We start from the raw sequence: 12,942 nt of genomic DNA on the forward strand, positions 1-12,942 counted from the left end.
AAGGTAAGTGCAAGATTCAAAAGCTTTGGGATTTGGTGCAGATTACTTCATATACACCGACTTTTAGGAACTGCTTAAGCTTTTTGATAGAAGAAGATAATTATAGTGCAGGACTGAAAATGAACCCCACCAATCACTCGCCTCTCACAGTCATGGCCACACTTTATAAGACAGAACCAATGCAATAAATTAAACAGTTAGGTGTACATTCTGTGTGTCATTGGGGGCATCAGCCCCTCACTCATAAGTCTGAGAACCAAGGCAGTCAGCTGGCCTCCAATTCTCTGAGGTGCTGGGGCTGCACAGCAACTTGCATTAAGCACTCAGTACATCACAGGATCTGACTTCGATTAGAAAGCATAGTATAGTGGAATCCTGTCATAAGGATTGATTTTGGGCAATCCCCATTTTGACTGCAATATCCAAATGCACACTCTGGTCCTGATCCAGCAAAGCACTGACGCATTTGCTTATCTTTAAGTCTGTGAGTAATCATATTGAATTCAGTGGGACTATTCACCTGTTTAAAGTTAAGCTTGTGCTTGAGTGATTTATTGGATCAGAGAATATATAGAAGCCAATAAACCAATGAACTTCCCAAACCAGATGTGCTAAGAAGTAAAATCACCATTTTACAAGGACAGAGAAAGTTCCTTTAGATGTCTTAATGCCAAAGCAGGTCTGACAGGTTAAAATTGGCACTAAACAGCACACCCACAAACTGTAACATTCTTTATCTGAAGCTGAGTGCCACTCAGAAAGGGTATAAAAAACCTTTCCAACCTTAGAAAACGTCAAATAAATTACAGGTGAGAAACAAACGTCATCATAAATGAGAAATGACTTTGGGACTGTAAAGTTTGATCCATGCCACTGTGAATAATGGCTACGAGCCACAATTAATAAAACTGAATTCCACTGTAATTACAAATTTTTCATTTATATATATATATATATATAATGAAACCCTACGACTAAGATTTTTGTTTAAGATACAAGAATCTTAGTTTTAGGGCTTCATTATATAAATAAATGCAAGCTCTCTTGTCAGCTTGTATTTTCTCTCAAAGCTACTTATCATTTCAACTTAAATCTTCCAGGTTCTGGAGCTGGAAAGTTAGTAATGTAATTCTGTTTCTGAACCAAACTCATCTAAGGATACTCTTTCTCTGTCAAATATCTTTAGTAATATACTAAACAGACATAAGCACATTATTGTATTAAACTTGTCTTTTACCATCAGCAAATTTAAGGAAGCTTGTTCCCCTCTCCATCTTTTTAATGGTCACAGAGCAAGATTCATGCATTAGAATCAGGTGCCTCTGCATTTTCAGGCTATCAGACACAACTGCATTTCTTTCTTTCTTTCTTTCTTTCTTTCTTTCTTTCTTTCTTTCTTTCTTTCTTTCTTTCTTTCTTTCTTTCTTTCTTTCTTTCTTTCTTTCTTTCTTTCTTTCTTTCTTTCTTTCTTTTATAAAATATTTCAAATGGGAGGCAAATTTGGGGATGGGAAAGAAAAAGACATTATTTTTAAAAAACAGTAGTATGCCAACCTAAAGTGTTTGTTACTGTTGAATTTTTTAATCAGGGAAACCTTGCATTAAAATGTATAATTGATTTATTCAGTTATTTACAAACTACAGCAACAAACTCTACATGACTGTTAAATTTGCAGGTCGAAGCTCGTACAACTGAAGCTTCACCTGAAGGTACACTTGAAGTATTTGCCACCATTGATGGATCCAGAGGAATACAAGTAAAATGGCTAGCTCCGAATAAACCTAATGGACAGTTAACCTATGCAGTCCTCATCACTGGTCTCTTCTATGCCAATCAAGGTATTTTCTTTACAGTACATCTAATCTTACCATTATAATAATAATAAACTTAAAACACTAGAATTCTGTTGGGGGTTTTTTCAAGTATTTCTTTAGTAGTGAATTTTAATTTTCTGCCACTATCTTTAAGTTGTTGATTTCAGAGAGAGAGTAAGAGAGGCACAGACACACAAGTAAGTGGTTGATCGTTTTAGTAATATAATGATATATTACTGCAATTGCATATGGTACTTTCCAGCGCCAACACATATATGGGCAACAAAAGACAAGATCCTTGCCCAAAAATCTTTCAATCTAAAGATACAAACAAAGGCTCTGATCTTGCAACCCTTACTCAGACAAGTAGTCCCTATTCACACAGTATGAGTATGTTTGCTTTTGTGAGTAAGAGTGACTCACAGGAATAAGGTTTGCAGGTTTGGGTTTGTGTACAGTACAATTTATACAAGCAATGATAAAGAAGTATTGCTTAGATTAGCAAGACAACTTTCTGTTTTTAAGGAGATCATTTTTTAAGAGTAGTACCTACTGACATCAACCACTTATTCTTTTCAAAAATATTTGAATAAAAATTGTAACTTTATTTTGTTTAACAAAACAGTTTCAACCCATGAAATAAAAAATAGGTGACAGGTGATATTATCTCTTCTAATGTACATTAAGGACAATTATTTTGTGTCTCTACTGCATTTGCACCTTCTGTGGTCATTTATACCAGTGCAAAGTTATGCAGTGTGGGTGTAAAGTTCTACCAGATCAGAATGGTGTTTTATAACCACTTTGCATATTTGTAAAGGAATATACAAGACACAACTAACTGTAACCACGGCAATTTTTGAATGCTCTACATTGAATGCATGTTTTTCAAGCAATTGCGCAGTGCAGCAACTTAGGTACAATTCTGTAACAACTTATTATAAAATACCCAAGTAATGAATAAGAATAAACATTGACAAAAATGTATGTGCATCAAGCTATCAAGTCTCTTTTAAGGTATAATAAAATATCATACACAAATAACATTTATAAATTCTATCTTAATAGCAAATATTGTCATTCATTTTTATTGTCTTTTAAATCATGATTGTTGTAAGGTATCTATAAAAGTATTTCTGGTGATATTGATAATTATGAAAAAACTCTGCTGAAAAACAATGTTCAGGTGATAGTTATTTACTCTGTGTTAATCCTTTATGTACTGTAGGCAAATAAAATGTAATCAGTATCCTAAGCGCAGTAATACGTGTGATGGTGAATCACTGATGGCTTTTTAAGTTGTCTTTTTTTAAATAATCAAAGTAAAAACAGTTTGATTCTTCCAGTATTGCCAATAAAGAAAAATACGAACTGCAATTTCTGTCCTCTGAGAGGAAGTATATAAATGCACTTGTTTGTGTAGATGTTTGAGAACATATGTGCTGAAGAATTTAATGTGTGGTAGGCAGTCTCAGCTGACCCCTCACAAAAGCCCTTTTTTATGCAATGAAGGCTTTGATGTATTCTGCTGTAAACCACTTGTAAGATTATGAGGTGAAGGAGTGATGATCGATTTGAAAAAAAGGAGCAACATTTTGGCTGGACCCATGACAGCACAGCCATTTCCGCCAAAGCAGCAGGGTGAATAATGCAAAAGCCATATTCCCCTTGTGTTTAATCTTGCATTGTTTTTGCAGAGAAAATTTCTGCTTGCCTTCTAAGTCATGTCATCCTCGGTTGTCATCCCGTCTCTCAAACCATCAAAACGGTATTAAATGTTGCAAAGCTGCGCAGCAAGAGAACTTTCAAAAGTCAGAACCCATTTGCAGAGCAGCCCTTGTAGAAAATATATTCTGTTCTCGGCAGAATTTTCCTTCAGTTCTTTCCACTGAGAAGTTTACTGATTTCTCCCAGTGGAATCTGCTGGAATTTATCGGTTCATGGTTGGCAGTCACAGATTAAGGTAAATGTCGATCCGTAATGACCCTCTACATGTTAGTATTGCAGTAAAGCTGGGCTTTTATGTCAAAGATATCGGAGAGGGAGCTATTACACATGACAGGGGTGATCAAGGGACTCCAGACCAAGGCAAGCATTATTAAATATTGACTAGTTCTGTGATTTATGTAGAGCTGGAGGAAAAAAGTGACTTTTTAACCATTATATATTCTTCAGCAACGAAAACCAGCCATTTATCTCCTGCTGGTAATAAAGAACAGAGTGGCTGCATATTTTAGTGGAGGGGAAAACCTGGCCTTATAAATGAGATGGACTCTTTCATGATAACATTTCAGTTTGCTAATTGCCAAAAGCAAAACAGGCAAATTGGAAGCAATTACAAGATTTGACTTAAAGAGGTTGCTGTGTTAGTTCAACTCAGGAGGAGGTACTGGGGGGTTGGAAGAATTGTCTGGGGAATGGAACACACAACATTTCATTACATTTGTTCACTGTTGCTGAAACTTTGGTTTGCAACGTTAAATAAATAAATAGTGTTTAAATATTATTCCTCCCCACCTCCACCTCAGAAGTCAGCAGCTCTAGCAGTTGACATTTATGCTCACTGTTTGGGAGTATATGTTCCTCTGCAGTAAAGAAATTGCACATTAATTCATCAAACTTATTTAAGACATCATCTGTTCACTAGATTTACACAAAGCTTATTGAATTACCTGATGGTTAATTGCTATTTCTTTGACGTAATGAACAACTATATTTCAGCCTTTGCAGTGATGTCTGTTAAAGAGGCAGCAATTATAATGTATACATTGGGGGTGGAATTTGGCTCGTATAAAGATATGTTAGCATCAAAATAATTGCATCCTAAGCTTGGGTCAGTGGCCTGTTTGTCAGTGTGCTAACCTTCAGTTTGGGAGACTAAATTAGGAAACAGACTTTAGATCTTGGATCCCAAACCAAGCAGACTGAACATGTTTTAGAGATGAAGCACTCAGCTTCCTTGCAAAAAGTGGGAGGTAGCAATCACATTGATGCTAGAGTGTTGTAATTTATGTGTCTATATATGTTTATCTGCTATAAGTGGATATACACTATGTAAATGCCTTATAATGTGTATAGTCTCAAAGAGATTATACACACCATAGCTTCTGCTGAAAATTTGAATCTCTTACAGTCTCGTATCTGATCCCATGTATGGGCAGGCTTGTCCCTTTCTTACTCAGCAGAAACATTGATATATTCTGCTCCAGGGCGCTTGTATGATTACTAGGTGCCAAAAGAATGGTCATTATGGGGAGAAACAGGACATTGCTGTGTGGCCCCAGAACAGTAAAGTCATTTTGGCGATTACCAATTACTCCTTGAAGCCATTTCATCATAGTGTTTAGTTGTGGGATCATAAGAATGGCCATACTGGGCCAGACCAATGGTCCATCTAGCCCAGTCCTTTGACAGTGGCCAGTGCCAGATGCACAGAGGGAATGAACAAAACAGGGCAATTATCGAGTGGTCCATCCCCTGTCATCCAATCCCAGCATCTGGCAGTCTGAGGGTTAGGGACACCCAGACCTTGAGGTTGCGTGCCTGATCATCTTGGCTAATAGCAATTGGTGGTCCTATACCACGAAACCCCAACCAATTCTACAGACTTGAAACGGTCATCTCAGGCCAGATAGACAAGATTATAAACAGATGGAATGCAACTACAGTAATGCCTACCCCACCACATTAAAAAATAATGAGTTAGGACCTCAAAAATCATGAGATTAGCTTAAAAAGTTGTATTTTTTTCCCCAGGGGAAAGGTATTCTCCTAGTTTTGGTGTCCTTGGGATACATTCTACTCATGTTTTCAAATTTTTCTTTGCAACCATGAGGGCTAGAAACTTACTTTTTTGTAAAAGGAAAGTTGAGATTCTCACATAATCCCGTTAATACAGACCTGGGGCCTTAAGAAAAACACCAAATATCATAAGAACTGTGTTGGCAACACAGTAATGAAATATAAATTACCTATGTGGTTTTACTTACGTTTATTTAGACATTAAGAAACAACACTCCTTATTTAAAGAATGTCTTAAATTTGGGAAGAAAAATTTGAAGCTAAAGAAAAGCAAACAAATACTTAAGCATGCAAAGGCATCCGAAAAAAGTAGCTATAGATGAGTCACGATGTGTTTTGATCAACGGACTGATCTTCTGAAGTGCAGAGCACCATCGTCTTTCATCGTAAATAACAGTGCAGCCTCTCACAGGGTCAACCTCCAAGTATGTAGCATTTTCATGGCATTTTTACAAGAGCAGTTCAGCACCTCAAAGGGTTGGGCCCATGGTATATATGCTTCATTAAGTTATGGAGTCTTTCTTCATGAAAAATAGCTTCAAAGTATTGCAAGGGGTATCGATGAAGCAGTGATCCTTTCAGACATATCCCATTGAATTTATATAGTTTTTTACCAACCCATCCCCAATGTATATCCCGCAGACTGCATTTGATATGCTGTTATCTTATCAGTGACCTACTATAGCATATGGTATGTTGAGATAGCAGGTTCGTGACATAGAAAGTGTTTAAATAACATGTAATCTTAACACTTTCCGTGTCATGAACCTGTTATCCCAACATTTTTGAAGACGCCAATCTTCATGCTGAATATTTTGTAGTTGTCCCTAGGCTCAGCTGCTGTTTTATTCCATCCAAAACCTTTTGAATTTCATACACACGTCTGTATCTGTCTGCTTGATATACACCTGATTCTCCACAAAAAAGTGACTATCATACATCATTAGTTAAGATACCATCTTGCTAATTTTCCATCCAGTGATATATTTCTAATAACTTTGCCACTCTCGAGTTTAAAGGATATTAAACTGCCTAATGGCTTATTGGTTATTTCCTTGCTATAATAAACTGTATTTAATCATATGCAGTGTTCTTGGTATGGGGACAAATGATCCCCTTTAAAATTACCCACAGAAGTTGTAAAGAAATTGTAATATTATTTAGGAAATAGTATGTGATTTTGTAATTAAGGACTGCATGGTAATGCAAAAGCACAAAAGAGTGAGTTAAGGTTGCATCGGCAGTCTTAACTTTGGCATTTCCTGACTTTTGAGTGCTTAATCATACAACCAAGAAATTCACTTAATATAAATTTGTATGGAATTTCCTGGTTTGTCAGTACCAAAGGGCTCCAATGGTGTCAGGAAGCTGGCCTCCTATTTTTTGTTGTTTACATATCAGTAGGGTATGGGTCTTAGGAAGCAGTTAAGACCCTCGTCACCATCCACTAATAGCCAAGTTGGTAAGGAGGGGAAAATTCTATCATAAACAGACTAAAATGGTCATTGTGGAACTACAGATGTAGATCACAGATCCGGAGGTGCTGCCTTGGATTTTCTGGCAAAAGAAAATGCTAAGGTTGGATCTTTTCACAGTTTGACTAAGCTGTTCCATCGCATCTAAGGGCTTGTCTACACTTACGGCGCTGCAGCTGTAGCACTTGGGGAAGACACTATCTATGCTGATGGGAGAGGTTCTCCCGTTGGCATCGGTAGAACACCTCCCTGAGAGGCGGTAGATATGTTGAGGGGAGAAGCCCTCCCATCGACATAGTGCTGTCAACATCAGGGATTAGGCTGGTTTCGCTAAAATCCATTGAGCAATGTTGTTATACCAACATAAGTTTGTAGTGTAGATCAGGGCTAAGAGAGACTTTTCTGCAACCATAGTAGCCTTCTCTAGCAAACAGCACGGAGGCTTTTATGTGTCTTTCTGACTATACCTCTAGTTGCGAGGGCCTGAACAAACTGAGAAGGAAGTTTTGATGAGCCTGTGTTACACCATTCTGATCTACATGGGTATGGTTTCCAAACAAATACTTGTTCCTATTAAACTGCAAATCTGACTACAAGTGATTATACAGATCCTGGGTTCTGTCGCAACTCTAAAGCCATCTTCCTGACAACCTGTTTCATGAGAGCATAGAATTACAGAGACATATCTTGAAGCAAACTAGAGGTGTCTTGGAAAAAGTTGTTCAAGATCTGCTGCCTCCTTTGGAGAAATCTGTAATAGGACTTTGTATTGCAAATGCAATATCTAAGGCAGGAGATATTCAGTTCTATGTTGATCTCTTTAAGTGCCCCACAAGGGCTGCTTGATTACCTGTTTGTCTGTCTTGATGAAAGATTAAGGCTTTGGGTCCAGCCCAGATCCACTTTGCATAGGACTCAAGAGGGCTGGGGAGCAAAGCTGAGTTGACCCAGTGCAACTTAGGGCAAATCACACCTGGCTGCTGGCACCCTCATTGAACCACCTGGCAGCTGGGAAAAGCCAGGGCAATTGACATGTCAGCCATGACCCTCTTCTCCTAGCAATGGCCCTAAGGCAGGAGCTGCAACAGGAAATCATCATCTGGCTGATTAAACTGGATTTATGACCCTTTTGCACCACCACAGTGGTGCAAGGGTCCAGAGGTGGGCCAGAGCTCTAGCCCCATGTGTATTTGGATTCATTTGGCAACAAGTTGGACTTAGCCAGAGCTCTGACCCACAGTGGCCCTTTTGTGGGTGGCTTCAGCATGGTCCTAACCTCCATGTTTGTTACATCACTTAAGTCAAAGTGGAGATATAGTCCTTGCTATATTATTTTCCACTGCTTTTTGTAGTGTTTTTTGTTAGACATCCCTCACGCTACTTTTAAGCTCTGATATTCTTCTGGTATCCTTAAAGAGAGGTAATTACGAACCTTGTAACTGTTTGTTTGGCAATCTCCCATAGGATTCTCACCCGCATACTAACCTCCCCTTCAAGCCTGCAGATCTTGCAACCAAGATGTGTTTTTCTGTATCCATAGGGTTACATATAATGTAAGTACTATGTTTCATGTTTCCCTTTATCCACTGGGGTATTGTCAAGTTTCAATTTTTGTTTTAACTTTGGCATTTGTTGAAGAAATTTTAAAAAATCTGGTTGAGTAAATTGGTTCTCTATTAACGCAGCTTCTAGGAGAAGCTTCCCCTTTCCCACTCGGTTCCTGATTCAGTGCTTAGGCACACTTTTGAAACAGGCCATAGATGGTGAATGTAGATATGGACAGGTTAAAACTTGAACCTCCTGCGCAGAAAGAGGGACAGATGGTGGTGGCAAAAGCGTGTTTTTCCATTCACATAGAATGGAATGTGCCACCTGCTGACATGTAGTAACAACACTCATCTCTTAAATTATGGGAGTTCCCAACCTATTGAAGGTTTGAGGCCCAAGAGTGAGACTCCTGTGAGATGACGTCTTCAAAAAAGCAGAATTACAAGGGTGAGTACTTTCCCCTTAGATATGACAAGAAAAGGATTTCAGTCAATCAACTCCTAGAAAAATCAAATATTTATCCTCTCAGAAATGACAAAAAAAGGGTCTAATTTACACACAATGGGTCAAATTTACTGTGGATGGAGACCCACTTGTGTATACAATAATCTAAATTGTTTACACGGTTACTGTGACTGTGCATTCAAATGCATATTTAGATGTCTGAATGTCCATTTGAATTCATAACTGCTGCAACTGAATGTATAATTTTTAATTGTAAGCTCAAGTGCACAGTGTATTAGCTTGCATTACTTTGAGGATTGATTGGTTTGTTCGTTTTGCCACAAAGACCTCTACTCTCTTTAATTTCAGGCCATCATACATTGTAAATTTTCCCGATATATATAATCAAATCACATCACTCATTTTCAAAACATCCCATTCGCTCAAACAATTATTCCTTTTTTAACTGGCCCACTAATAATTATTCACTTTTTAGGCCACTCTTGAAACAGTTATTCACCTACAGAAACTGCACTTATGATGTAAATAAAAGATTCAAGAAGACCGCATCACAGAAATTTGAAATCTTCTCCAAAAAAATAAATATCAGTGTTCCATTTATCTTTCTGTGGTTTCTTGAATCAAGTGCCTCAGCTTGATTCCAGTGTTTAGTTACTCACAAAAGAAGTTTATTACTTCACATACTCCTGTGCTCGCAATAGCATATTAAGTATAAAGAAAGCCACCACAACGTTCCTTCAGTAATTTATCCCTGTCTGGTAGTCAGGGCTCCATATATTCTACAACACATTGGACCTAAATTCTGTAGTAAGGCTTCTTGATTTCTTTCGTATGCACATTAAATTCTGCACCACTGAGAATAATATTACCCACCTTGAGATGACAGCTTGGGGAAGGGTAGAGAGAAGCCTTGAACTTCAAAGAAAGAAAGAGAGTCCAATATGAGTAAATGAAATTAGGGTGATCGCAGCGTGACTTAACTTCTCTGTTACTTGTGTGATGTATCACTAAATACATTTTAACCCTGTTTCAATCAGAGGCATTATTGTGTTGTCATAACACCTTAGGATAATGAGACAACTCAGAAATGAATTCACATTAGTCAGATTCTCTGCTAGTATAAATTGAGGCACTTCCATTTAAGTCAGTAGATATACATTTACACCATCTGAGGCCCTAGCCCATTGTATTTTGATACACTATTGTATTGAGTGGTAGAGGTTCTGCAGCTCCAAGTTATTTATTTTTTAAAATAGTCTAGCAAATTGCATGTATGGTATACTTTTGGTGTCTCCAAATGCTCGTGAAAAATGCAGTGAGCTCTAGTGGATTAAGTTCAGTCTCAGTCATGCTACTGATTTACTTTCTGACCTGGGATAAGTCATTTAACCTCTCTGTAACTGTCTCCCTGTCTGTAAAGGTAGGAAAATAATACTTATCTACCTCCCAGGAGTGTTGTGAGGATTAATTGGTTAATGTTTGTACAGCACTTGAAAATGTAAAGTACTGTGTAACTGTTAAATATTATTATTAAATGAAATTGAAATTATATACAAGTCCTAAAGATGGGGGGTGGTGAATGATCCGAATATGCATGTTATATCAGTATATGTGTACAGGACTTGAAGGCAAGTTCAACGCAGAGGAATGCACTATTTAAACTCTGATTTATGTGACCAGAATTTACACCACAGAAAACTCCAGGTTTTACACACTCATTTGCAGAATTACTGGACAATGTTTATTCATGGCTGAATAGTCCTTGAACAGTTTCACAATAAGCTAAGTACAAACAGGTTTTCCTTCAACATCAGATATTCTTTTCTTTCCTGTTTCATGCAGTGTATGGCTTTATTGCAGACAATACAAGGAAAACGTCCTTTCTTTAACTTCTCTTATATCCCTTCTACAGTGGACCATGGTTTTGTGTTTCATAGTTCTGTAGAAGACCCCAGTGTCATACTACAACTAATATTGTTTTCAAGATCTTTTTCTCCTTCATTTTGCATAGTTCTTTTTTTCCATAGTTAACCAGTCTGCTTCTGCTTAGTGTGCCATGTGCAGCTTCACTGCTACCATATTGTAGTGCAGGTACACAATGATATGCCCTACCACTTTTAAGTATGTCTTCATCCACTCTTGCAAGCTAAGAAGACACAGGCCTGATCAGTAATTGGATGGCAGAGCAGACTAGATGCTTCAGATGTTTCAATAGTAAACAGTACTCCCAACCTGTGTTATTGCTCTAGATAGATTTGGTGAACTGTGCACTGAGGAAGGCTGGCTTTTGGTTGCTTTATATTATTTACAGTCTTCAATTCTCAGCAAGACTCTCAGGACCAAATTCGTGGTGTAGGTGCCTTTCAACCTGTCAAAGCCCAAATGCAGGAAGCAATGTAGACAATAACTGAAAATGGCGGTCACAATAAAGTATTCATGCACAAGACTGAAAATGTTCTCAGTGCTCTTCCTACAAAAGTATTCATTCCTTAAATATTAATAACACTTCCCATAAATTCAGTTTCATTATTCTTTTTTTCCTGAGGTAAATAATTTTCAGAAATAATTGAGGACACATCAAATTGGTACCTTAAAGTCTAACATGAGTTATGACTCTCAAAATGAAGAGAATTTTGAGAAATATCATTAATCATGTAGCAGAAAAAGCAACTAAAGGAAGAATGCAAAATGAAGCAGACTTCCTCTGCTTTATCTTATTTCTTACATGCTTCTAAGTTGTTGCTGAAAGCCAACTAGTTCCTGTGCCCAGTTATGAAATGAAAGGCAACCAGCACATATTTCCAATGAGTGACTATTGTGTATGCAACCCAGTCCACTCCGGCAACAATATATAACAGATCAGAGCCCTAACAGATGTGGTAAAAGAGTTTGGATGATCTTATGTGTTTGTCCAGAACAAGTCTTCTGACCTCCAGAGAATGTAGCAAAGGCCATCTATTTTCTCTGGGAAGGGGGAAGTAAGATGAGGATTGGCTTTGGAGGGGGCGGGGGCAAAACTTGGTGGGATACTTCTTTTATTTTTATTATTAGTTTTTATCTGGGTTATATGATGGGGATCAAATTGGACTTTGATTGAATATGTAGCTTTTTATATTATGTCAAAAGTACCTAGAGTTCAGGATTGGTGTTCTTTGGTAGATATGGTGTACAACAAACTAAATAATGCTATTCATATGATTTTTACCTAGCTTTTGTCACAATAATTAAATAAGCTAAAAAGATACATTATTTAGTTCTGTTTCTGATTCTCACATATCTTCCAAATCACTTGAATAAGTACAATAAATTGTCCTCTTGAGTGATTTTGTGGTACTTTGGATCTACAGCTGCATCATTTATGATGTCACATGTAAGGTTGACTGGAAAAGCCATAAATATGTTTTATGTCAAATAAAAATCCTAGATCAAGCTTAGAACTTCATTCCTTCTAGAGCATTACAACTTAGTGTAATGGCATTTGACAGTATTGGCATTTTTGATACGACTTCTTTTGGCTAGCTCAGCATTCTGAAAAAATAATAGTGTTTTCACTCTGTGATTGAAAGGGTTAAGTAGTACCAATTCATTACCACTCACAGAAGGATTTATTTTGTTCTCCTAAATCAGTTTTATTCCCCATTGTTATTATTCCCTTGGGTCAGCTCTTCCAATTGAAATCAATACAAGTGCAAGTGACACAATCAATCTAGATATTTGATTATGGATTTGAGACCCCCAGTCCTGCTCAGTGCTCTTTAGCTAGTCTCTTTCTGATAGCGTCCCTCGAGAACTGAAAATTCATATTGGCAGCCATGAATTATGAACGCAGATTTAGAAAC

At 37.5% G+C, this 12,942-nt stretch overlaps 1 protein-coding gene across 1 annotated transcript in view; it reads left to right on the plus strand.

The window, feature by feature from the left end:
* The window catches only part of USH2A (usherin), a 571,967-nt gene that overhangs the window by 331,294 nt on the left and 227,731 nt on the right, over positions 1-12,942 (plus strand). Inside the window, exon 36 of the mRNA XM_073338913.1 lies at positions 1,676-1,838. Within this exon, the coding sequence (XP_073195014.1) occupies positions 1,676-1,838 (163 nt within the window). The remainder of the gene's footprint in view (positions 1-1,675; positions 1,839-12,942) is intronic.

Source organism: Lepidochelys kempii, chromosome 3, assembly GCF_965140265.1.
Source record: "Lepidochelys kempii isolate rLepKem1 chromosome 3, rLepKem1.hap2, whole genome shotgun sequence".
NCBI classification, from domain to species: domain Eukaryota; kingdom Metazoa; phylum Chordata; order Testudines; family Cheloniidae; genus Lepidochelys; species Lepidochelys kempii.